The sequence below is a fragment of the Phyllobates terribilis genome, unplaced genomic scaffold (assembly GCF_046119375.1).
Source record: "Phyllobates terribilis strain yellow unplaced genomic scaffold, ASM4611937v1 Scaffold_11__3_contigs__length_659146591, whole genome shotgun sequence".
NCBI classification, from domain to species: Eukaryota; Metazoa; Chordata; class Amphibia; order Anura; family Dendrobatidae; genus Phyllobates; species Phyllobates terribilis.
The window spans coordinates 436,949,270-436,977,147 of NW_027362771.1; the positions used below are offsets into that span (position 1 = coordinate 436,949,270).

The following is a 27,878-nucleotide window of genomic DNA, read 5'->3' on the forward strand; positions in this document are numbered from 1 at the left end:
TGCAAAAAACAAGATCTCATTTTCGAAGGTTAGGAAAATAGAAAAAACAAACAAAAAAAACACGTTGTGAAGGAATTGTGAAAAAAGCATATAACTTGGTCTCCAAATCTCCATCCATTCGAGCATTTGTGGGATGTTCTATAAAAGTCCAGTCCATGCAGGCTCCATCTTGTTACAGGACTGTGTAAGGGTCAGTTTACATGGGACTGACTAACGGCACGATATGACTGCTTATCTGTAAACTTTTACACACGCAGACCAAAGTAAACGATGCACACATAGGCCGCGATAGTTCTTCGCAGAGAGAGTTCGGATTACACAGGACGACGTCCCACCGAGAACAATTAACCTTTTTGCTGCACAAAATATAATTTACTCGATCAATGGGCGTTTTGCTCATTCACTGGGTGATCGGCCGTCCGTTTACAAGGCATGATGAGCCTGAAATGAGTGTTTTTAACAATGCTCGATCACGATTATCTTGCAATGTAATACCATAGAACACAGTCGGAGGTCTTGTGGCATCAATGCCTTGACAGAGATGCTTTTTGGCACAAGGGGGCCTACACAACAGAAAGGCAGGGGGTATAGTTATGGCTGATGGGTATGTACATAGAAATAACTTTCTGACCATAAATCCCATTTGTCCAGAATGAATAAAGCAACACCAGACTGTAGATCTCCTTTCCATGCATTCTTTATTCCAACACAATTGTACTGTCCTCAAGCAACAAGAAACAAAATCAGAGCATATTCTGTTAACTAAACAATTTCTTAGACTCACAGTATATTTCAGGTCCACAATCCCTTAAATGCCAGAGATCAGGATAAAGGGATGTTCACCTGTTAATCCACAGGAATAAAGAACCGAGCCGAGCCTGCATCTCTCCAGCGAGGGGACATGTTCAGACTCAAACGTAGTGTTATACTTTGTGCCTTTCCAGTGTCAAAAAAAAGGAACATATACTACAAACGGAAGTTACATTTCGTATTCTTACAGATTTTCCCTCACAAAGCCTTATAAAAATCACATAATAGAAAAAGAAAACGAATCCGGGGATAAAAAGTTAACAAAACCCTTAAAGTTGTTTAAAAAACGGGCCAGTCATTTCTCAAGGACAGGAAATCAACAGAACGGCAAGACTTAAATGTGGAGACGGACAAACAGAACCTATGTGGACTGCGGAAACGGAAGGTAAAGGCCGTACAGTCTTCTACTCAGAAATGTTCACATTAAAATTTTTACATCACATTTTGCTTATGCGAAAGTCCCACGAGCCAAGATTAAGAATTTGTCAAGAGATTATTAAATAATGATCTATGAACTCTATCCGTTTACTGGTCGTCGTACATGATATTTAATGGAAATAATTTACCATGGATAAATACTTGAATTATTCAACATCCTACCGAGAGTTACAAATCTGCCAGGAAATGCCCCATCACAATACCACATTATTATATGATTTACCAAACAAGCAAAACTCCTCTTGATTCAGTTAAAAAAAGATCATCCAATATATGTATTATCAGGTAAAATTCTGCATCAGATCCAAAAAGAAAGCCAGCGCCCCCCAGAGCTGTTGTGATGGGATTTGACCTCCAAAATGTTATCGTGTAAACATGTTCTATAAACTGTGCTCTAGAAAATGAGGCTCCAGATTCTTTTTTTTTTGTGGTCTCCTCTAAAAGGCTGAGATTTTAATTACAGCAGCTGACAGCACATGAACAAGAGAAATTAAACGAAGAAAAGAAAGACTGATGCCACGGGATGCTTGATCTGAGTAATCCAGCCCCAGTTCGGGCATGTTTGGGCACTGGTAGAATTTGCCCAGCACCATAGTGGACACGTCTTTACAGACTCGTCGCATCTGCCGTTCACAGTAACTGAGGTAAGACAGGAGGAAGCTCTCAAGAGTTGGGTAGCTCATGAGATATGAACTGCTTTAGTCTTTCTAGATATTGCGCGTACAGCTCAATGTCATTGTGCCCTGCTCCTTCCACCCAGAGAGGCTCAACAGCCCGGGGGCAGCGCTCGTACATTGCCAGGCCATGGGAGAAATCAATCACTTCATCTTCTGTTCCATGGATTATTAGTACAGGAGACGTCACCTTGGATATTTTGTCAATGCTGCAAGGAACAAAAAGGAAAGAATTAGTAGAAATCATACTTACATTCACAACAAATCTAAACTGAAAGGGGTTGTCTTTATAGACATTTCTAACATGAGGTCAGCAGGGGTCCAAGCACAGTGAGCCCCCTAACTGCTAGAATAAGACGGAAGTGGCGCTAGCAGAGTTATGTCCCACTTTGTCCATACTTGGCTTTCTTCAGGGTCATTGACTATGAAGAAAAGATCATGGACCCTAAGGAAAGCAGACATGAAATGAAGCAGCACATCACTTTAGTATTGCTGATGCCATGTCTGTTCTTGTTGTTGGCAAGGACCTCAGTAGTCACACCACACCAATTGGACAATGATGGCATCACCTTTCTGATATCAAGGCTAGGCAAATGCATCTTCAGACCATTTTCTCCAGGGTCTGCAAACCTACAAATACCTAATATTTCAGCCAGCTAAGGGTTTGCTAGAATAGTGTCCAGCCTAAGCAACCCCAGAAAGCTATGGCTAGAATAGTGTCCAGCCTAAGCATCCCCAGAAAGCTATGGCTAGAATAGTGTCCAGCCTAAGCAACCCCAGAAAGCTATGGCTAGAATAGTGTCCAGCCTAAGCAACCCCAGAAAGCTATGGCTAGAATAGTGTCCAGCCTAAGCATCCCCTGAAAGCTATGAAACCAGGATTCAAGCCTGATACGCTTTACCTAAAACTACTGTATTTAACTACGAGCGCTGCCTCCGCAACTTTCCATTGAGAACCTGTCACCATGAAAGTGTAGCCTAATCTGCAGGCATCATGTTCTACAGCCGGGGGAGCCGAGTAGGTAATTTATAGTTTTATGAGAAAAGATTCTATATAACCTTTACATCATTTATACCTCTGCTCTTTCTGAGATTTTCAGTCCAGTGGGCGCTCCTATCAGTGACTGACCGCTTTCTATGTAGAAGTGTGTATCGAGAGAAAGCTGTCAGCCCGCTGGACTGAAAATCTCAGAAAGAGCAGAGGTATAAATGATGAAAAAAAACAATGATTATAGGGAATTCTTTTTCACAAAACTATAAAAATCAACCTGCTCAGCTCCCCCTGCTCTATAACATGGTGCCAGAAGACTGGCCTGCATTTTCATGGTGACAGGTTCTCTTTAAGTAATGTTTAGCTTTTGGATAATAAGAATGTTTCCATTCACTGAGATCAAACATATTGAAAATGGTGATTATTTTAAATGCAAAATCCAAGTGAATACAGCAGAGCTTAAACCTAGAAACTCCAATGGTTAAAATGGCTGAACTTCATAACAGCGTTCACATTTCCCTTTGCTCCGGTTACATTAGTAAGGACGTTTCAGATGCTGATTTTTCATTTACTTCCTTATTAAATAATATTTGCATTTTGAAAAAAAATCCTGGAATCGTTCCCTTGGCCAACTACTCTTCCGACGAGAGAGGGAGCCAATATTTAAACTGCACAGTCTGTGGACAGTTCCTCCACAGCTGAAACATTTTTTCCCTGAAATGTCAGGGTAATCGAATGCGGAAAATAAGCTGTAATTTTAGAGAATAAAAGTATTATAGTTAGGAGGCCAAGATGATGGGACTAACTCAGAACGCTTAGTATCCTAATACTGAACAGACTCTGCACAATGAAGGCAGTTCTGGTAAGGAGACACTGGATAAATAGCAAGCGGAGAAAAATTCTCCAAAAGATGGTGGGATCCAAGATAGCTTGTGCTTCCACAGCATGGCGTTCATTATTCTGTGTGGATGATTGATACACACATATAATTACCCCATTTTACATACTTTACCGTTGCATGCTTCAGGCACAATTTGTGCTTGAAATCTATGTGAACATGGGCCTATGCTTCTATGCCTTCTGTGACATGGGCCTTTTCTGAACGTTTTCCCAAACATCATATGTTCTAAAGTTCCACGTTTTCACACAATCTACTGATTTTCTGGGGGGGATGACAATTTGTATAAATTGGGCGTCCGACGATGCCTAATGCCAAGCACGTTTTTCACGTACACGTTCCATTGATTGCCACGGACAGAACAGTTTAGTCTATATGAACAGTCACACTGAGTGCTTTTTATGCAGGCCATGTGTCAGATGACATGTCTGTTTTTTTACCTGCATCATGGATGAAAACTACCAATACAAGCCTATGGGTTTGTAAAAATTATGGACAGCACAAGGATAGGAGGCTTTACAATGAATTTATCCATACATGAAAGTCACTGACGGTAATAACGGAGATATTGGCCAAAGACTGATGAAACTCAGATCCAAAACTCTGATGACACTTGTACCATTTTTTTGCACATGTCAAAAAACACGGTAGTCTGTATGAGGCCTTAAAACCACTTTCAGTACAAGCAGTTTCTGAGCTCACCTGGGGAAAGCGTCAAAACAGTAGGTCTTCCTTGTGTCGGGAAAAGCAACCCGCAGCCCCGACATAAGGGGGGAATGTAGAATGACAGCTGCACATTCATAACGTGATGCCAGGTCCACCGTGGGGACAGTGCCAATGCTCTGGCCATAGAGGATAATGTTCTCAGGGCTGACACCATATCTGTAGAAATAAGGAAGAAAATGTAAGCACAGATTTATTTCAACTCACGATCATGTTTTTATAGGTTGTACTTCTTCCATAAAAAGCTGCTGAAACAGTCATGTGTCTAGATCAGAGAATTTACAATGTTAGGGATTCAAAACCTCGCCAAATCATAAAAAGAAAAATATATTATATATTATATGTGTAAAATGAGGCAGAACAAAACAAGAACATACATGAAGAATCCTAGCACGGGGATGAGTAATACCAAAGAAATGTAACAAACATGCGGACGAGACTGTCCTTAATCTGAAGTAATCCGTCTAGTCAGCAAACATAATTGGGAAGAAGGAATTTCACAGTCGGGCATTAAATGGAGGTGCCTTAGAGAACTTTTCACAGTAGGTAGTTGTGAACTCGACTAATGAGCAAGAACTCACTGGTCAGGCAGCAGACAAGCATGAGGGAGGAGGCAGCCATGATTGCAGGTGTGCACCGCATGATAGTCGAGATCCTCTTGGAAGATTTGTCACCTTTTATTAAGGCCAGCATTTCCTACACGGGGAAGACGTGTGATCATCTTTGGTTTCCTATATGGATTAACCTGTTTTGCTCCAATGACTTCCACCATTACCCACATCAAGGAATGCAACTACCTCAATCTAACTAGAGCAGCCACTCCTTAGGGTATGTGCCCACCTTGAGGATTTGCTGCAGACACATCTCCTGTGATTATCACTGGAGGCAGAGGTGCCATGGAAGCCCTGCCAGCAGTGGAGACATCACCAGCAGAAGAGCGTACCATGTCCATTAGGTCTGAACATACCCCAACTAATTAATACAGTCCTGCAAAAGCAACAATACAACTATCTTAGAACTGCAAATCCTCGGTTGGTCAGTGGAAAAAAAAACCCCATCAGAGTTGACTGTAAAAAAAGAGATCAAATCGGAGCACCGCTAATCAGTCAACGAATGAGCAAACAAATTAAATCAGCCGAAAAACATTTATTGCAGCAGAACAATCCTCGCTGTCTGCAGCACATCGCCCTGTGTATGGGGACAGAATGACCAAATTAGCAATCGTTCTGCCTTGTGCAGATCAATGCTCAGTACTCACTTCTAATTGGGCAGAGCACGATACGTCAGACAACTAATATGGGAAAAAAAAGGAGTTATTGTTTCTGAAAAAGACACCGTGTCTTTCCAGTCCTGCATTGTCCCTTTATGCTGGTAACATTCCAGATAGTAAATTACAGAATAAGTAAAATTATATGTGTGTTACATAAAAAACTTCATGCAGTAAAGGTCATGCAGCTTCAGCTCTCAAGATGCTCTTAACTTCAATTTCTTGGAAGTATGTTACATATTACGATGGTCATGCATCACAACTCTAGACTGAGGAAGCGTGCCGTATTAGTTACAGACGAGCCAACAAAAGACACTGGTGTGCACTATAAATATAACACTCCATGTAAACGCCAACCTACCGCAGATACTACTGCATACCATTAGGACAGCAAACACAAGCCTGCCATCAGCAGCATGAAGAATGTGAACAACGTATGGCTCACAAGCTACTACTGGTTGGGAAACACTTTTTTTCCCCCTTTTTTATTGAAATCCCAACACCATGCTCTATACCCAAGTATGCTTTAAAAAAAGAAGTGGCACAAGGATGTGGTCTATCGCAGCCCACTCCCAAAGGAGGTCCAACCCTCCAGTCAGTCCAGGTGATCACAGTGAGAGTTGAGGATTGGTTGTCTTCCCTATCCAAAGCTTAGGGAGAGCCGGTTGTGTGATTGGAGACCGTAAGCAGTACCTGATAGCCACACACCGTCCCCTAGACCGATGGCGGGAACCACGCCCTGAAAAGTCCTTAATAATGAAAGTTTTTCAATGCAAAACGGATGGACCTTCGACAGGGAAATTTAAAAGTTCACCACCCCAGCCAAAATGCCAAGGAATAAGGATGTGTGCATGCAATATGCCATGACATTCAATGGTGTTCCAAACCCAGTGAGTTCAGGCACCCCAGGGTCATCACTCCATGGGCAATTTTCATCTTGGTCTTTCAGACTTACCCAACCTAATGGCTTTGATCCTGTGGTCACCCGACCAGATGGCTATATAAGCCACCTGGCGTGCACCCAAAGCTTCCACCCAGTGTACACTATAAGTCTACTATGGCAGTCCCTCTTCTAAATGATGGTTCGTAAGATACTACATTGATCTTCGGAACACACTGACAAATAACAGGTTCTTGAAATGGGCTACCCAAGACAGACCACATAAGTAGCCATCATCTTTCTCAGCTTTTGCATGTTGACTTGGTGGTGAGAAGTAGCCACAAGACGCTGGCACGACCTAGAGGTGGATGGTACTCGCCATAACAATCAATGATACTTAATTCGTACTATTACCTTTTTCTATTGAGGAAAGACAAACACTTTTCATAATTGCCGTAATTCCCTACCAAACATTACAGCTGTGCAGTAACGCACAGAGCAGCAGTATCAGGACATGCAAGACGTAAGCTCCTGCTTCAAATTAGCAGCAAGAATGCTAGGAAAAACACAAGTTACCCAGAAAACCAAAATGAAACCCTTGACTGTTCCGATGAAGCTGTGGTTAATTTGCAGTGGGTTTTTATGTTTAGTAGCTTGGAGGAGACGTCATGTTTGGACTCGCATTTCTGATTCTCCAAGTGTGATGTTCCACATCCGTACAGAAGGTGGAGAGGAGCTGAAAATTTAATAGAGACAGGCTGGAGCCACAGGTCCTTGGAAATGTCATTCAGCTGCCACAAAGTTATCATTTAATTTTCCTTTGCCTCAACTCTGTATCTCATTAGAGAAGCAGTAAAGGGCGTTGTGTGCGCATCTATACCCAAGAGATGGACAGATAAGTAGTTCAGCATCACCAGCCACAATGCATGGGGAGAACAGTCATAGGAGTGATCAAACGTGCCTGACAAACATTTACATGGCCGACGTGTCTTTAGATGCTAAGGTTCAATCTACGTATATTATGTTGTATACTCCGGCTTAAAGGGAATCTGCAGACTGACTGTGTCCTGCCAAATCCTAACAGTGAGATCATCATTTGACGCAAGTATATGATTTGCATGCTTACAGCCACGTGTCAACTACCTACTTTACCCGTTACTCACAATGTTTTATTGAGAAGAGAGAGAAGCTAGTCGGCACTTGACTGGAAGCATGCATATTGTATATTAGTGCTGAGCACTCCTGCAGGCAAAAAGAGTGTAATCCTAACTGAGTACATTGCACACTGTTAGGACTCACCAAGATGTAGAGTGACTGCAGAAATTCATGTATGTCCCAGAAAACCCCTTTAATGACAAATTTTCTGTATAGAACAAGTGAATGTAAATTTCAAAACCATCTACACATCATAAAAATCTGAAAATCTCAAAGGAAGTGTATCTGATTTATATGGCTATGTGCTCAGTTTTTTTTTAAAGAGTTTTTGAAGCTGAAACTGCGCAAACACTCTCTTAATCCGGTACTCTTTGTGCAGATAGCCTATCAATGATTTATCTCAGTACCATTACTGATCAAAAGTACATTTAGAGGGAACTTTTCACAAAGAATATACTGTCAGAACAAGAGAAGCTAAATAAATAGATTTGGTATAACTTGTATTTTTTACAATGAAATCTCTGCCCGTTCTGAGCTTAACTGAAATAGCTGTGTATCAATTAAAATTTAACTTTTAATCAAAGACTCATAAAATAAGGTGCAAGTGCTCACAGACTGACATATACACAATAAAAGAGTGATCCACTCATACACTCCTTTTCTACAGTTATCACACCCAATAACATCAGGTGTTCACATGACCTTTCAGATGTATAAATGGTTACCCCACCTATACTCAAAGCAGGAAAATTTTTGCTCAGATACAATAATCTTCAGGGGGAACAGAGGTTCAAAAGTTTCGATTCAGGGGGAAAAGTTTCCTTAGATTGCGCTGCTACAGCACATGGGAAGGTCCCTCTTTTAAATATCACGCGCAGGACCTGGATTGGTTGCAGCCTGTCACATGCTGCCATTCCAAACCTATGCTAAAACCACTTCCTCCTCCGTGGAACGCTGCCTGACACGCACGCGTCAGCCTAATCTACATCCTAGGCGGACATATCCTTGGGACAGAAGTGGCAGCATGGAGGACATTAAACAGCAGAACTGAACAATTTGGCAGTGAATCCAGCACTTCAGTGAAATTAAACACTTGCTAGAGGCTACTACACAGTTTATGTGCCGCTGTCTGTATCTCACCAAGGTCCTCCTCTCTCTATTGAATTTAATGGGAGCTCCAACCTGATATTCCTGAGAGCTGGTATGATCACTGGCTCTGTCCAAGATGAATCTAGCAGTCTTTCAAAGTGGAGGATGAGTTCTCCCGGCCTCCTGAAAAAGTACTGGCTACTACATGGAGAAAGAAGATTTCTCAGTTTCTTATATTTGCCTGTACTATTGATTTATGTAAAGTTTGTTGAAAAGACAGGGACAATTTACCGAAAACCGCTCCCTCTTACCCTGCACTAGTCCTTAGACAGTATCTGCCAAGAGTGTTCTTTTACCTAAAAATAGGGACCGATTTGAAGTCCATGGCAAAAAAGTGTAGTTTAGTTCTTGTACTTGGATATCCTGCTTTTAAATAAAATGAGTGAAACTGCAGAAAAAGTTGCTCAAACTGTATAGGGAAACGAGGACATGACCCTTCTATACCAGCGACAGCCCGGCTGATGTGAAGGCCAAGATTGGCCATATCAAGTGGATGCAATACCTTCTCACAAATGGGGGAGTCATTAAGTCGGCTCCCTATTGTTCACAACAGGTACAAAAACAACCTAAAAAACTCCACCTGGATAAACAAGTGTCATGTAGTAAAAGATATGTGATTATGAACAGTGCTGGCTGTGCTCAGCGATTTACCCCTGGTGATAGGGAATGGAAACTAGTAAGATAAATGACCTCACTCCAGACATTCCTAAAGCAACCACAAACTAAACCAAACTCAACATTGCCAACCTTAGGGAGAACATGGATTACACACAAACAGAAAATTCATCAGACATTAAACTCATTTGTATTTGTCAACAGCTTTCATATGCAATATGTGGAGAAACCGGTTGCAGCCATTTGTGTACAGATTTTTCTGCAAGAGAACTTGGGGCTCACACTAAAATGTTCCCAAAAACTTTCCGCATAATGGATGTCTGGATCTAGAGGGTTCTTCTCAGGCACATGAGTAAAGGTTGACTGATATATGATGAGGGCCATCGCTGACTAGCACTGTTCACTCATCTAATGCAGTGTTCCCCAAACTCCAGTCCTCACAGCCTCCCACACGTCATGTTCTCAGGATTTCCTTAGTATTGCACAGGTGATGGAAGTATCATCAAGACATCAGGAATTCTCTCACCTGGGCAATACTATGGAAATCCTGAAAACATGACCTGTGGGCGCCGTGAGGGTTGCAGTTTGGGAAACACTATTCTAATGGGGCCGAACATCTCTCAGTCCTGCTGAAGTCAGGTTTTGCCACTATAACATTTGACTCAGTGAAACAGTGCAGCACCAGTAACATTACTGCTGATACATACGTTTCTGGTGAAGAACAATTAGGGGGTCTCTGAGATTTGCCAGAATGTCGTAAAACTCTTTTAGACATAGTAACAAAGTCACTTTTACTATAGAAAAACCTTTTTCCAAGCATGCCAGGACCCTATATAAAGGTCTCCAGTATAGAACATTATAGATCTAGCACAACCTCTGTGCCAGGTCTGGCGTTCGCACGTGAGCTCCACGATTCTGCCTTCAGACATTCGCATACATATTGCACAGCAACTATGTACGAGCCATGGCCCTGACATGCCTGATCAGAGCTCCATTAAGTGACAAGCCACACGTCTAATGTACGAGCTGCGGAAAATGCATTCATTCACTCCTGATTGTCCTATGCACATTCCAGACAAGCCGTGAGCAAGAAGAGGAGCATTGACCACATAGATTTACTTTTACCTAACAGACATGTAGCGCTGAAACACAGTGGGACATAATTACCCCGCTAGGAGAAGATACCCTAACGAATAAAATCTCTAATGAGGGTGGGGAGAAAAGAAAACTATTCTTTACTATTCGTAATATTCCATGGGGGTACTCTGAATCTGGATCCACTGAATGGTTGGAGCCGACATGGCCGATTCATTCCCAACGCAGAGCCGCACATATCCATGGGTCCTGTTTGCTCCTGGAGCTTGGCTCCACCAAAATATAGACTAATGGTAATTCTTTTAAGCCAGACTACCTATTTAAACACTGTTCAGATTACCACTAAACCAGTTAAAATTTGTCCCCACTAAATCTTACAGCAAACCGACCAAGTAGAACTGGAGGCTCTGTAGAAATAGGAAACAAAACATATAAACATTATTTTCTCGTAAAGCTTCTAAAAAGTATTATAAGACCATGAGATAAAATAATCCCTACCTGCTTAAAGGAAGTCTCAGCTCAAACTGACAGCATAAACTAAGCATATGGCTGGTAGGGGATATAACCCCTGAAAAATCATAACTTTAGCGTTCTAATTGCTGCCTCTGTTCTGCAGAAACTGAACTTTAATCATTCATGCTAATTAGGATGCGCAGCCATCCTTGGCCTGGCCAAGAGTCGCCGGGCATCATTCTGCCCACTGGTTTGCATGGCCAGGCCTCCTACACTAAGTGGCAGTGCTGGCCTGCCTGGGGCAAGCAGTGGCTGCAGAGATAGTGCAAGCACACCACTGCTGTCAATCACCAGGAGCATGTAAAACTAGTGGGAAAAAAGGTGCACTGAACCTCTTGTCCACACCCAGAGTGCACTGAGTCTCTTGGCCACACCCAGAGTGCACTGAGCATCATAATTAGCATACTTGGTTAAACTTTAGTTTACAACGTTTCAGCCATGATAGGCCTTTCTCAAGCCAAAATTACACAATGTTATGGCTGACTTTTTGTAATTTGTAATTTTGGCTTGAGAAAAGCCTATCATGGCTGAAAAGTTGCTTGATTCATCTACCTATCATTTGTAACTACTGCAATATGCTTTTAAAGACAGAATAAAAGTTACATTTTATCCCTGTGAGAAGTTTTCTGGTGCTTCGGATTTCCTTGGATTTTTAATCCTAGATGAGCTGCACTACCTGAGCAACTTCTGTGGGTTGTACTGTAGACACCACCTCATGGTACTGTACTTCTAGGGGTGAGAGCAATGAGAAAATGCAAAAGTGACCAAAACAACAGCCAAAAAGGATGAGAACAGAGAAATGGTCTGTGGTCCCCACCTGCAGAGCCACTCCTTTATTGAGGGTGTCTTGCTAATTGCCTATCATTTCTACCAGTTGTCCATTCCATTTTCACAACAGCAGGAGAAATTGATTCACAATCAGTGTTGCTTCATAACTGGACAGGTTGATTTCACATAAGTGTGACAGACTTGGAAAGTGTTCCCTTTCTTTTTTTGAGCAGTTTATGTGATTTGCATGCGGTTACACGCAGACTACACATGCACGATCTCACTCAATACAATTGTATTGAGAGAGGCCGGAGGTATGCAAATCGTATACTTGCAGTCACATGACCGCCCACTCCCAACACCGGAGAATCCTCACAGGGTACAGTACACGCAATGTGAGGATTCACAAGTCTGCAGTCACTGAGTTGTACTCTAAGGCCAGACAACCCCTTTAAGTTAAAAGAATGAATTGAGAGAATAAAATGCAGCTGACAAAACACCCAATTATTAAAGTGACTGTCACTAAGATCAACCTTCCAACCACACAAATGGCCATGCAGGTCTTGGATATGTAAATCCAGGTGCACCTTAAACAAGCGACATTCACCTCAATTGCTCAGAGGTCTTTGTAATGCAAATTAATAAAATAATTTGGATTACAGTATGGAACTACAAAAAAAAAAAAACAACACAGGGTGGAAAAAAAGATCCCGGCACAAGCAGCTATGGCCTTGTTTAGTGTACTATAGAACAATCTGCCACGTCCTATTTCCTGCTAATGTAGAGGACACAGCTAACTACAACCATATGATTACCCTAAATCACTGAACGCATCATCAGATGCTCTGGACACCCCCCTGAGGGGCCATAGCTGGCCCCAAGGAAAACTAAACCTGTTTGAAGAGAACGGGGAAAAACTTCAGAATCATTTGGAGACATCATCACCCCCAGTTTACTACTCAGCACACCGTCAAAGTGCTTACATTACATTTCACAAGCAGAATTTTCTATGCATAGGTTTAAGTCATTTGCATTAAAAGAATGCAGGAGTAAGGAATTTCTACATTGCTGATTGTGGTCTTACTTGATGACATGTCCATTAGTAAATCGCACAATCTGGAGGTAGTAAAGCGCACCAGGCCATCTGTCACACATCTTGGAAAGCTGGGTGACAGCCTAGATATGAGCTGCAACAGGTTCAAGATTCTAACATCCTGACAGAAAGGGAAATACAGCTAAACTAGTAAAAAAGGAAAACTAGCAACCAGCACTATACGGTGCCTAGAAAAGTATTAATACCCTGTAAACTTTTCCATATTTTTTTTCACATTAGACCCATAAACTTTAATGTATTTTATTGGGATTTTATGTGATATACCAACACACAGTAGCAAGTATTTGAAAAGTGGAAAGAAAATGATACGTGATTTTCTAATTATTTAAAAAATATAAATCTGAAAATTGCGATGTGCATTTGTATTCAGTCCCCTGTAGTCTTGATACCCCTATAAGTCAGTAAATGGAGTCCACCTGTGTGTAATTTATTCTCAGTATAACTGCAGCTGTCCTGTGAAGGCATCAGAGTTGTGGGAACATTAGGAATCAAACATAATCATGAAAACCAAGGAACACACCAGACAGGTCAGGGATAAAGTTTTGGAGACGAGTAAAGCAGAGAAAGGTTATAAAAAAATAGCTCAAGCTCTAAAACAACTTACGGAGCACTGTTCAATCCATCATTCACAAATGAAAGAAGCATGGCACAACTGCAAATCTACCAAGACATGGCCGTCCACCTAAACGGACATCCCAAGCAAAGAGAGCACTAATTAGAGAAGCAGCTAAGAAATCATTGGTCACTCTGGAGGAGCTGCAGAGATCCACAGCTCATAGAACATAATCTGTCCACAGGACAACTATTAGGGCTTGCTCAAAGTGGTGTATAACAAGCCCAAATGCTATCCGATATTTTATCAGATAGAACTCGGCCAATGTTATACTATGAGGCAGTGCAGATCTGCGTTCATTTTTTTCCATGTCGAATCAGCATGAGAAAACAATCACCGGATGCTGCACACCCATACAAGTCTGTGGGTGTGTTTGAAACATCAGACTGCACTTTGATGTCATCCAAGTGTAGTCTGATGTACTGTTACAGATTCAATGGAGAAAGAGAACTTGCATTCTCCATCTTTTCCGCACCTGTGCTGCAATTCTCTCATACGAGAGAATTGGCTCACATGCAGATGACACTGACAAGAGTTTAAGCCAAGTGTCGTTAGCATAATCGGCCTGATTCTCTAGCGTGAGAAAATCAACGCCAGTGTGAGCGTACCTTTGAAGAAAAAAGCCAATTGTAAAAGCTAGCCATAAGACGACTCGTTTGCAAAAAGTCATGTAGGGGACCCAGCTAGCATGTGGAAGAAAGTGAGTTCTCTGGTCAGATAAGACCAAAGAACTTTTTGGGCTAAATGCAAAACACTGTGTGGCGGAAAACTAAAACAAACTGAAAACACCATCCCCACTGTGACACATGGTGGTGGCAGCATCATGCTGTGGGGATACTTTTCTTCAGCAGAAACAGGAAGATGTAAATAAAGAAAGAAAAAAAGCAATCCTGGAGGAAAACTTGTTAGAGGCTGCAAAAGACTCAAGACTGGGGCGTAGCTTCACCTTCCAGCAGGACAATGACCCTAAACATACTGCCAGATCTACAGTGGAATGATATAGATCAAAGAATTTTCATGTGTGTGAATGGCCCAGTCACAGTCCTAATCCAAATCCCATTGAGAATCTGTCGCAAGACTTGAAGATTGTTGTTCACAGACGCATCCATCCAATCTCACTGGAGAAAAATGGGCAAAAATTTCAGCCTCTAGAGGTGCAAAGCTGGTAGAGACAGACCCCAAAAGACTTACAGCAGCGAAAGGTGGTCTTACAAAGTATTGACTAGGAAGGCTAAATACAAGTCATAATTTTCAGATTTATTTTGACAAGAGTAACATATCAAGCAGAGGCACACACCTCTTAATAAACAGGATAGCTGGAGTACGGTGCGCCTAATTCATTAACCCCTTGCCGACTTAAGATGAACAGTAACGTCATATGAGGGCTCAGTAACTTTGATTCCGACTCAGAAAATAAACTTGTTACTTTCCCAGCAGATGATGGCTGTGATATTTAGCCATCATCTGCCTCTAACAGCCATGGCAGTTAACCTGTTAAACGCTGCTCTCAATCTATAACAGCTTTTACAGCGTGCCAGAAGAGGGGCGTCTCATTCCACTCACACATCAGAGCACCCAATGAGTTGACATGACAGTCGGATGTTTGCTGAAGACCCCCGTTCCTGTAATGACGGTACTCCTGTGAATGCCAGCTTCTGACTGGTGTTCATAGGAGATCGTGATTTTTTTGCTATACAGGAATACTGTGTGTATCCTTTAAGGGGACCAACAAATACTGTGAAAAGTAAAAAAAAAAGAAAAAGTTTTTAAAAACAAAAAGTATAAAACGTTCGATTCACTCTTTAGCCGCATTAAAAGTGAATGTATAAAAAAATACATATATATATATTTCGTACCGTTACGTCCGTAAAAGACCGCTCAAAATATAAAAATAATTAACCCGATCGGTAAACTGCATGAGAAAAAAAAAATCTAAATGAAAAAGTAAAAAATTAAAAACTTATGGCTCTTGAAGACTAGGAAAAACACAAACTGAAAATAACCATGTTGGGAAAGGGTTAAGAATGGTGTTCAAAAACGCTAATCTTAATAAATAGGCCCTTTATTTTTTCTCCTTTTCAAAAAATGGATAGCCCCTTTAACTGTAACCAATCCTAAGTGCCATTACAAAGCGTATACTATACTTTTTCATTTCTTAGATCAATATCTGGAATGTGATAAAGCACAATCACTGCTGCAGAACAGCTTTACAACACATTTATATCCAGTACTCATTACTTACTAAACAGGCAGCAGAAAACTGACCACTAGAGCTGATGGAAATTAGGTCAGTCCCTTATCTTATCCCCCAGTGTCTGACTGGTCCCCATATTAACAATGCATAGGACAGCTGGATTATGTTACACTACTGCAACAGGTAAAGTTCATTGACCCTTTCTACACCAGGTATTGGAGATGCCCAGGGTGATGTGTTACTGCTGGGCACCCCTGGCAGCAGGATACCCCCCTGGGGGAAACACACACTCTTCATAGTTTCCTCCCCATATTTATCATCAGGGGGATGTCTGGAGGTCCCAAGACATTTTTAGCTAGTGTTGAGCACAGCTAGTGAGCAATTTACTGATACATTCATCATAAATATCTCATGAATATGGCATGTACACTAACACAATGGGCAGATTTACAATTGGGAGTGGGCGGAAAATGACCTAAGTTTTGGCACAAATTGTTGCATGCAGTTATAGAGTTAGTGTGTGTTTAATACACACTGTGTCCTGTGGTCAGGGCGCGACAAAGGGATTATTTCAGAACTTTTTTGTTATGTAATCAGGGCAGCAAAATTCCAGTGATGTGTCACTTACTAGGATGTGGGCCAGTTATACAGAGCTCAGCATTCAGACAGCTGCCAGATCTGCAGCAGACAACAGTGAGTTTATAAAAAATGCAGCAAGCAGCGCAGTAAGTGACACATGGCTGGAATCAGGGTCTCTGCCCATACAACATGCTGCTCTCAGATAATATAGCAAAAACCTGCTGACCGATTCCCTTTATGGTGCCAAATTTTGGCACAAAATTTGGACTAAAACAAAACCTACATGTGACGTTAAGTAATACAAAAGTTGTAGAGTCTTAACATTTACCATCCAACCACTGATAAATTTGGCGCCTATTCAGAGCTTAAAGTGTGTATATATTAGATTGGAATGAGTAAATCTGCTATAATGTGCTCTCAGATAGCAGCAGTAACCAAACTGTGGCAACTGGAGTATTAGGGCAGAAAGTCGGCGTGTAGCCCCAGATACAGCAACACCCCTCACAGGCGCAGGGTGACCCCTCACAGGCGCAGGGTGAACTGCTACTGGAATGACATGAGTGCGGCTTGGTAATTTGGGTCTGTTCACATGTGACAAACTTCCTACGGAAATTTATGCGGCATATTTTTCTGGATAGCAGTTGCAGGAAATCATGTGTGGGCTGCAGGAACAGCCAAATCATATGCATAGGTTGGATTTCCAATTTCTAAAATTTCTTAAAGGGAACCTGTCACCAGTTTGTGTCTCAGAACAAATGCCACCACCTTTATCTGCTCCTGTGCTGCATTCCACAACCGTTCAGAGACACAAAAACTGGTGACCGGTTCCCTCCAATGTCCACAGGCAGATTTTACTCCAATAAATGTGGTGTACAGAAATGACGGGTAAGACCTGACCTACAGTGATAATACTGATATCAGGGGCATAGCTAGGTGCAGCCCATCATATTCAGGAAAATGTCTCTGGAGTGCACTTCTCGCATTGCAGCTGCAAGATACATGGAAAATTCATGAAAAGCGAACGACTCTTGATGAATTTTGGGCATCTAACTGCAGCGCATCCTTCAAGACTGTCGTACCATTAGGGTGGAGGTAGTGATCTTCAGTCAATATTAGGAGAACACATATTAGCCTTGCTTCTTTCTAGTTTACTTAAAGACTAGAAATCATGGCAAAAATGGAAGACCAAGGAATATAATTTGCTTAATGGAAACTGTCAGCAGGATTTCACCCAAACTATTTATATGTGCATACAGCTGTTCCAAAAAGAAGTCCAGCAATACCCTTACATGGCCAGTCCGTTCCTCCATTACTGAGAAATCAGCCTTGGATTGGATATACAAATGAGGCTGAAGTGCTCTTGGGACGTAGAAGCTCTTCCCAGCTCTATTCCCGCCAAGTGCTGAATTCTCCTGCCTGACTGACAGCTCTTTTGCTGTGTGACCTCAAGCAGAGAAGCCGTCATTAAACAGCAGGAGTGTCACTGGGCTGGGAATAGATCAGGATTCCTAATCTAAAAGTATTAAACACATTAAATGGCCTTTTCTACATACAAGTCCACTTGGCTTATAGGAAGTGCCTTGATGGCTCAAGCAGACGTCTATGCCGTTGTATGGGGAATTATTGCGCCCTCTACAGGCTTTAGATGTGGTGTCTTGTGACAGATGCTTTTTACCAATGCTGAGATGCAAACCACGTGGGTCCCAAAACCATATAATCTAACAGGAAAATATCTATTAAGAGAGACTTCGTCAGGAGGTTAATTAATAGCACTAATGCTTCAGCCAGGAAAGGAGAAAATAAAATATTGTATCCGTCCTCAATCAATAACCTCAGCTATTAATTACATGTAGAAAGCAATGCATGTATTTCATCATAACAGGGTGATGTCAAGCAGGATTACTCATGTATTGTTGTGAAAAGCTTCAAGCCCTGACAATAGTATAAGTATAAAGAGCGCCATTCACATTAGATGGCTTAGCCTGCTTACCTAAAGAGAAGCCAACAACTCTCTTCCCCGTCTCCTCCATATACAAGTGCGTACACCGCTGCTGGGATCTTGCAAGAACAAAAGAATCAGGCACTGAGATTTAACATGCCCGATTCTGCTCTTCATTTGTAAGAGAAGAGTTGGAGGCCCTGTAGACACCACTAGGTGTTTGGAAGAAATGTGCGTTCATCAATAGTTCCTTCTGACTCCTCAAACATGGACATCATGGCATCCTTCTTACCACCAACTCGTATCAAACGAGTATGGCCAAAAGTTATGCCGGGGTGGATTGCTCATCTATGGGACCAAATAGTACAACCTAAGAAAAAAAATACACCCACCCCAGTGTGCCGTTTGGCTAATAGTAGACATGAAAGAATAGAGTCATGTAAAGAGCGCTGCCCCCAGTACTGTTCAGCAGTGGGCGATGGGCTGCATGAAGAACATTTTAGGTCCAAACATTTCAGAAGAGAGGTTATAAGAGACCCATGCAAAAAGGTTGGCAAAAGAAGGGAACATTATATTTCCAGTATTATCAGTTGGGACTGAACAGATTTCCTAACCCGTCTGGGACTGCTCTACAGATGTCCAAAATGATGGGGAACCAACACGTTATATGCCAAGATCTGCAGCACAGGAGTGAAGACACAGACAAGGAAAGTCCCAGCTGAGGGTTAAACATAATTGTTTCAAGTACCTCCATCCATCCCAAGATTTATTACCTAACAGACAGGGAGGGGGGAAACATCTTAGGACACAAGGCCCTTAAATGAGAGGAGTCTACTAAATTAAAAGCAGGACACAAAGGAAACTCTGGGGCAACAAATACCCTGTAATTATATGTGACAGAGCATGAGCTGAAAGGCGGCATCATTAGTATCGCCACACAACGCACTGGGACATCAGAAATACTGCAGAAAATCTGACTCCGCAGCCTTTTGGCTTCTTAGGATTTCACAGGGCCTCAGGCTGCCGGAGAGCCTAACAAGCGATGAAATGTTATTAGCACATACCCCAACGGGCAGCGACTCGGGGCACGACAGGAGGGGGAGCTGAGCCCACAGCCTTGTCTGCTCCTCTCACCTTACCTGCCCTGCAGCCATCACTACCAGAACCCACAGTGCCAGGCAGCCAGGCGCTGGGGGCAGCTCCACTTCTGCAGAACAAATGCTAAATACAAGAGGATATCATATGCAAAGTAATAAACATCACACACTTAGTACAGAACGGAAAAACAACTTTATAGTACGCTGGATACAAGAGAGTCAAAAAACTATTAAGGAAGACGGAACTAGTGATAAACAGAATTATTTAACAGAAGGACAATCTCAGGTTACATGGTATGTAGCATGGAGAGCACACATCACATGTAGCTAGAGAAGCAGCTACAGGCTAAATACCTGTCTGGGCCGTGAGAAGGAGAGCTTACCTGTGCAGCCCTGAATCTCTCATCCAAACATGAGAAATCCATAAAGATATTCCTATTCACTGCCAGGAAGCGTATACCGCGACATCTGCATGGCTGGCATGTAACCCATGTGCATGGTTATGGTCCCAGTTACATGTGACGTTCTCGAGACTGCCATGTAATCACACAGCTCTGCTACAATACCTCTGCCACAGTCATACATGAGGAGTATCAGGCCCTTTACATCTATGGGCAACTCAGGTCTGTATAAAGAGGGCGCTACTACCACGTGATGCCACCTATCAGGTCGGCTTGTGATACACGGACATCACAATACCAGGCATTCTTGGCATTTTCACCTCGACTCCGCAGCAATAGATGGCAAAGGCTCAGTTCTAGGGTTCTGTGATCAATGGAAGGAAACGTCATGAATGACGCCTGCATTTTGACAAGTCGTAAGTACACAAGCAGCCAGACACTGGCGACTAGTACTATGTCATGGAGACAAGAAGTAGTTAATTTCATAAAACTCCTGTATTTTACTACATTTATTGCATACAAGAAATTTTGGAGGGAAACAATCATGATAAAATCACCTAATGTCCAAATCAGGGTTTTGTGTTTCAGGTATTTTTAAAACATTTTTGGCAATTTTTTTTTCATATTACGATTTTTAAGAAACAGACAATTATTCATCTTGTAATTTTCACACTGACCTCTGGGGCTTTTTAGACTCCTACATCTTGTATTTTCAGGAAGAGTTTTTAATAAGCTCCTTATTATAAGAGAGGGGATTACATGACAGGTAACACCTCTATATAGAGGGGATAGCACAGGATCCACCAATCACAATAGCGGATGTCACACTTGACCCTGCTCCCCCTCCCTTCACAATGACCTGCGTACACGCACATTAGACACTTAAATACAGAAGATAGGGTCAGAGTCTGACCACTGTGGCTATGTACAGGTGTTGTTTCCTAAAACAACAGGAAGATAAAATCTAAAGAGACCCAGGAGCCAGTATGAAAATTACAAGAGATCTATTATTTTTTTTCATTATTTTTAATACAGATAGAGATGTGGGAAATAAAAAAATACATTGCTTTAAAAAAAAAAACATTTAACACAAACCCTGATTTAAACAATCATTTTCTAATAGCTTCTTTTCAAAGGGGATGTCCTACTTAGAAAAAAAAAGTTGTTTTAATGTGTGTGCAGGAGAAAAGATAACCCTAATTGATGGTTATTAAGTTTTTTTTTCTCAACCATTCCAGCCATTTAGCTTTTTTTCCTTCCAGCAACACAATGACACCAGAGAGAAATTGCTGTGAGAGCGGATCCAATTTAGGATCGGTCACATTCATCCAGGATATCAGTTGTGTCTCTGGACTCCTCATTCTACACGTTTCAGGTTTTTTTTCTTCAGAAGTCCTGATGACAATGGATGCTATACTGACCGCAATTGTGGAAAAAACTGACATGAATGGCCCGGATATATGGGAATCCAACTTAAAAAAAAACAAACAAAAGCTTCTTCAATTTTCAGAAATCAACCCCAATTGCAGGAGCTGCAGTGACCAGTGCTGTAATAAGTTGTAAATTTTTGGACTTTAGACATTTCTAAAACTCTTTTGTTAATGGGGTTTTCCCCAAAACTACAAGTTATCCTGTATTCATATAATAGGGGATAATTTGCTGATCGAATCGGGTCTGATACTTGGAACTCCCAGCAATCCTGAGAATGGGAGCCCTGGCTGGAATGGAGCAAAGGTGACGGTTGGCCTCTATACTGATCAGTCATTGGGACGGCAGGAAATAGCCACACATGGTACTCTCCTTTCTCCGGCAGCCCCATAGACAGTGAAGAGTGGAGGTTGTGCATGCGCAGAGCCCCGTTCTCAGGATCGTAGGGGATCTCAGAAGTCAGGACTCGAGCGATCAGCAAGTTATTCTTTATTACATGGATAGGAGATTACAAGTAATCCCTTTAAACTGCACAACCCTTGTAATGCATTTTATCCCAACCCTAGAGTATAAGAAGAAGCCAGGTTGAGTATGCCTACTCACGTTTACAATCCGTACCCAGACGTTTTGCGCCATGTTTCAATGCTTTTAGCACCATCATAGGAATATACCAGTGTAGTCTGGTCAGCAGCTGTTGCTGTAATGTCCCATTTAATTACTGTTATTTATTCTTTATACTAAGTAAATGGAAATTATTACATATCTAAAAATATACACATTGTCGTCCGTCACTTTAGCGTTATGACTGTCTATATAACATTTTAGTACTTTAGGGAGCGCTGAGTACATCTTCAGAATAAAACATTCTCCAATGAGAATACTAGAAATAGCAAATCCCTACTCCGGCCGGGATCTGACAAGTAGTCACACCGATGGAAATGTGGTCAGCGGGAAATGAGGAGAAGCACAAACCATTCACAAACAGGGAAAGATACAAGAATAAACACGCTTCCTTCCATGAAAAGCCGAGCACATCCTATTAACGTCATTAAAACAATTACTCATACCTATGGGAGATGAACGCAAAGTCCTGGGAATGCTGCACAGGCTGAGCTGCGAAAATGATCCCTAGTAATGACCTGCTGGCATCTCCCGCATATCTGCATAATCCTAATTACCTATCGGCGTTCATGGCATCGCTGGGCACAATATATCAGACAAGATGAAATTCAGGAATGAAAAGAACTGCAGTAAATGTATGATCTTGTCTTGGGTCCGCTTCAGACGGGTATCCTATGGGTGCACTACAAATGCAAGTCCCAGCCTGACAGCTTCATAGGGATCTATGAAATCTATGCCGGTCTGTAATTATATATCTCTTTACACGGTGGAAATGAGCCGAGACAGAATGAAGGTCGTCTCTGATCAACTGGGATGAGAAAATGATTTGAACAGCTCTATTCTCATCCTCAAAAGAAAAAGCACAATGGCTCCTATAGACAGATGTGACACCTGTCAGCGCTGTTATCTAATGTCTACATTTACTTTAGGGAGGGGGAGTTAGCAGAGATGATGTTTAACACAACTAATGTAGAGGAGGTAAGCAGGGCGGACTACCGGCCATCTGTGCCCTCATCACATAGCAATCGGGTGCTGAAGGTCCCATCTCCATCCGCAGTCTGCTGATCATCCCAAGTGCACAATTATAAAAGGTGCAGTCCCCTTCAAATGTAAGAATCTACCAAAAAATCCACAGCATTACATTTTTGTACTTTAAGGAGGAGTACCTTAAATTAGGACATCTGTAAAAACTGCAGCCAAAATGTGGTAGATTTGCAAATAGTACATCCCACCTCTCCATAAAGGTAAAAGATCTGATGGCTATTTCCAGGGCTGTGGAGTCGGTATAAAATGGACCGACTCCTAAAATATATAATGAATTGGGTTCAGTAGTTCAATGCAGTTTGTGGGGAATATTTTTTCATAAGAATTTGAGAAAGTTATGAAATGTCCGATAAATGTCTGTCCTATTCTTGATAGGTTCTAGACTTTTAGCTGAGATGAACCTGTGCTGCAGTTTATGTACATGGTAAGTAGTGAAGCTCCTCCTCTACAAATAAGGGTGGAAAAAAAACAAACAGGGAAGGAATGCCAGCATTCATCTCAGAACTGCTGGAGTGAACAGGAAAGTAGGATTAAGGCAAGTACTTCTTAAAGCATATCTAATCTTTCAATAAACTGAGCACAAATCAATAGTCCAGTATATGTTGTCTCTGTATGCTTGATGTTTTAGTTTGTTTTTCCTCTTAGAACATAAAATATATTTATGAGTTATCTAAATGGTTTGATTATTGTATCATAATAATGATTAAAAAAGTCTGATGTTACCATTTTACTACAGTAAATGTATCACTTAAACATGAGCCATGTATGAAAGAGTAGGCGTCATGGAAATTGAGGAGTTGGAGGTTTGGCTTACTGACTCCACAACCCTGGCTATTTCCACTAGTATAACCCTTCACAATTACTTTGGTATTAATGAATCTTATAAACAAATTGCAAGTTTGGGTCACCTGGATTGGCATTATATTTCTATGCAGGGGCCGCCCACTGACCACCATAGGCATGAGTCTATTGGGGGGATCCACAGGTCATAGACACAGAGCATATCTGAGCAGACGTCATGATAAGGCCTTCTCCCAGCCCCACCATGGGCTGGTGACCAGCTGGGGTCACACTGGTTGGCGCGTCTGATCTGACCTTGGCAGCATCTCCTGCCATCAATTTCCACCAAGATAATTCCTTTTATATTACAAAGACTTTAATTACTCTGAACCCTATAATTACAGTTTTGTGCTTGTCCTCCAGGGAAAAGACTTCTAAATCACGAGACAAGAAAAAACTATTTTCCAGAAACAATTACCGAGAGTCTAACATGAAACAACAGAACGGATAATAGGGGCACGTCCATGTTTTTCCGGAGCCTCAGTAAAGAGTAGAATGACTGCCCGCATGGCACAACTGTGGTAACGTTACCAATTTACTAGAGCGTGGCAATCTACACAGGGTGATGTATCAGACTGAAGATGCCAGTATAATCTTATCAGTGACGTCCCATTGCCACCACCCCACCTCGAGTGGCCAGACCCCCCACCAGTGGTTTTATGGAAGAGGCGATCTTCTCTCCCAATGTATCCAGTATCTTGTCTATCTGGCGCAATGTGCATACATTAATTACATTACTAATCTGCATAATAGCAGCCCCGAAATGTTGTCACCATAATTAAGCCCTTTATAATGCAGGAATGATTGGATAACACACCGGACATTCTCGACTTGCAGCATGAAGACAATGTAGCACGGTACCATGTCTGGCTATATCATTAAGGTGCCTGGTAGAGGTGAGCGTCAGGTAAGAGTGACCCAAACAGTTCTGAAAAGCACTGGCACGTGTCCAAGAAGCTCTGCTCATTGTAGTTCCCTGAGATTTATAAAGCCCTGGTTAGTACGATGTAATACCTGAACTCTGCCAACAGAAGGTAAAAACAGCGGCCAGAATGGAGACGTGACGTCAGGTGAGGCCAAACAGATGTATATCCAGGACAACTGGTGACATTGGAAGTAACATATGGCCGGCAATAAACCGAATAATGTAACCAGGAAGCAACCAGTGCCAACCACGTCCTGACCCGGATACACACACACACACACAGCCGGGTACCTATGTGGCCTATGGAGACATGACAAGTACAGGGGCGGGGGTCACCCTGATAACCTCTGGACTAGTGAGGCTGCGACCAGCGGTGATGGGGTCAATAAAAGGGCTGAGAAAAAAAAAAATCCACCCAAAAAGTAATGAATGTGACCTCCCTGCAAGGGAGGAGAGGAGCATGGTGACTGGACAATCCCAGGGTCAGGGGTCTCTACAGCGATCCCTGGTCCGGTGTGGAGATGAGGAGTACGGGACACTAGAGAGGCTGCAGACAGCGCGGCATCTATGTCCTGGAGTCACCAATGCTGGAGGAGCAGTGCGGCCTGAAAGGACAGGACTACAGGGTCTTCCTAATGCCCCCCTAGATGAGACATATGGTGACATGACTACTGGAGGGTGACAACCCCCACCCTCCCCAGTGACAGCCCCTCATTACTGGAGGGCGCCCCCCCCCTCCCCGGTGACAGCCCCTCATTACTGGAGGGCGACCCCCCCCCCCACCCTCCCCGGTGACAGACCCTCATTCCTGGAGTGCGCCCCCCATCCTCCCCGGTGCCCGTCCCTGATGACATTCCTGGAGTGCGCCCCCCATCCTCCCCGGTGCCCGTCCCTGATGACATTCCTGGAGTGCGCCCCCCATCCTCCCCGGTGACAGCCCCTCATTACTGGAGGGCGCCCCCCATCCTCCCCGGTAACAGCCCCTCATTACTGGAGTGCGGCCCCCCATCCTCCCCGATGCCCGTCCCTGATGACATTACTGGAGTGCGCCCCCCATCCTCCCCGATGCCCGTCCCTGATGACATTACTGGAGTGCGCCCCCCCATCCTCCTCGGTGCCCGTTCCTGATGACATTACTGGAGTGCGCCCCCCATCCTCCCCGGTGCCCGTCCCTGATGACATTACTGGAGTGCGCCCCCCATCCTTCCCGGTGCCCGTCCCTGATGACATTACTGGAGTGCGCCCCCCCCACCCTCCCCGGTGCCCGTCCCTGATGACATTACTGGAGGGCGCCCCCCATCCTCCCCGGTGACAGCCCCTCATTACTGGAGGGCGCCCCCCATCCTCCCTGGTGACAGCCCCTAATGACATTACTGGAGGGCGCCCCCCACCCTCCCCGGTGACAGCCCCTAATGACATTACTGGAGGGTGCCCCCCACCCTCCCCGGTGACAGCCCCTGATGACATTACTGGAGTGCGCCCCCCATCCTCCCCAGTGCCCGTCCCTAATGACATTACTGGAGTGCGCCCCCCATCCTCCCCGGTGACAGCCCCTCATTACTGGAGGGCGCCCCCCATCCTCCCCGGTGACAGCCCCTCATTACTGGAGTGCGGCTCCCCATCCTCCCCGGTGACAGCCCCTCATTACTGGAGTGCGGCTCCCCATCCTCCCCGGTGACAGCCCCTCAGTACTGGAGTGCGGCCCCCCATCCTCCCCGATGCCCGTCCCTGATGACATTACTGGAGTGCGCCCCCCATCCTCCCCGGTGCCCGTCCCTGATGACATTACTGGAGTGCGCCCCCCTATCCTCCCCGGTGCCCATCCCTGATGACATTACTGGAGTGCGCCCCCCCCACCCTCCCCGGTGCCCGTCCCTGATGACATTACTGGAGTGCGCCCCCCACCCTCCCCGGTGACAGCCCCTAATGAAATTACTGGAGGGCGCCCCCCACCCTCCCCGGTGACAGCCCCTAATGACATTACTGGAGGGCGCCCCCCATCCTCCCCGGTGACAGCCCCTAATGACATTACTGGAGGGCGCCCCCCATCCTCCCCGGTGACAGCCCCTAATGAAATTACTGGAGGGCGCCCCCCACCCTCCCCGGTGACAGCCCCTAATGACATTACTGGAGGGCGCCCCCCACCCTCCCCGGTGACAGCCCCTAATGACATTACTGGAGTGCGCCCCCCACCCTCCCCGGTGACAGCCCCTAATGACATTACTGGAGGGCGCCCCCCATCCTCCCCGGTGACCCCCCACGTACCGTGTCCGCAGCGCATGCCAGGCCGCCTCGATGTCCGCGTACAAGTTCTTCTCGCTGGGCTTGCCGCTGCTCACGCCGTAGCCGGAGTAGTCGTAGGAGAAGACGTTGCAGTTGATCCGGGAGCCCAGGCCGATGTAGAAGCTGCACATCTGGCCCAGGTCCACCGCGTTCCCGTGAGAGAAGAGCAGCGTGTACCGGCTCCCGGGGGCGCAGCGCACGAACATGCAGCCCAGGCAGCTGCCCCGCTCCGTCCTCCAGCGGAACACCTCCACCGCGTCCAGCTCCCGCTGCGAGTACTGCCAGTCCGCCCTCTCCGTCAGGTGCAGGCTGCACGGCGGCGGGGGACAGGCCGCAGACTCGCTCTGCTCGTCCCCCTGCGCACAGGCCTGGCCCGGGGTCACCTCTGCCTCCCGCACCGTGTACGTGGGCTCCGGGGGCAGGAAGGCCAGCTTGGCAGCGATCCGGCTCGGGCATGGCGGACAGCAGAAGAGCCAGCAGAGCTCCCCCAGAGAGAAGCCGTTCATCCTCGGTCCCTGCTCTGGCATTGGGGCGACCCGGGCCTGCGGGTGGAAAGCGACTACCTGAGGACGGAGCAGCCGAACACGGGCCCTGCCCTGATCTCCCGGCCCCGGGCCTGCAGCGCCTAGTAACCGGCGGCTAGCGGCTCATCTGATTGCTACTCGCGCCCGGCCTAGCAGCTGCTTCCGGGAGAGCACACGGAGAACCGAGGCCGAGGAGCGACGGAGGAGTGCTGCCCCCTAGCACGGCGGAGGGAGAGTGCAGGCAGGGGATCATGTCATCGCTAAGGAGGGGCAGGACGTGTGCACCAGTATAAGCCAATAT

At 44.3% G+C, this 27,878-nt stretch overlaps 1 protein-coding gene across 1 annotated transcript; it reads right to left on the reverse strand.

Annotated features, from left to right (window-relative positions):
* Window positions 1–681: 681 nt before the first annotated feature.
* On the reverse strand, window positions 682–27,798 carry ABHD17C (abhydrolase domain containing 17C, depalmitoylase). Its single transcript, XM_073653233.1, has 3 exons — window positions 27,036–27,798; window positions 4,513–4,692; window positions 682–2,131 (listed from the first exon to the last, which is right to left on the reverse strand). The coding sequence occupies exons 1-3, from the start codon at window positions 27,578–27,580 to the stop codon at window positions 1,912–1,914; spliced, it is 945 nt and encodes a 314-aa protein (XP_073509334.1). The 5' UTR covers window positions 27,581–27,798; the 3' UTR covers window positions 682–1,911.
* Window positions 27,799–27,878: the final 80 nt, after the last annotated feature.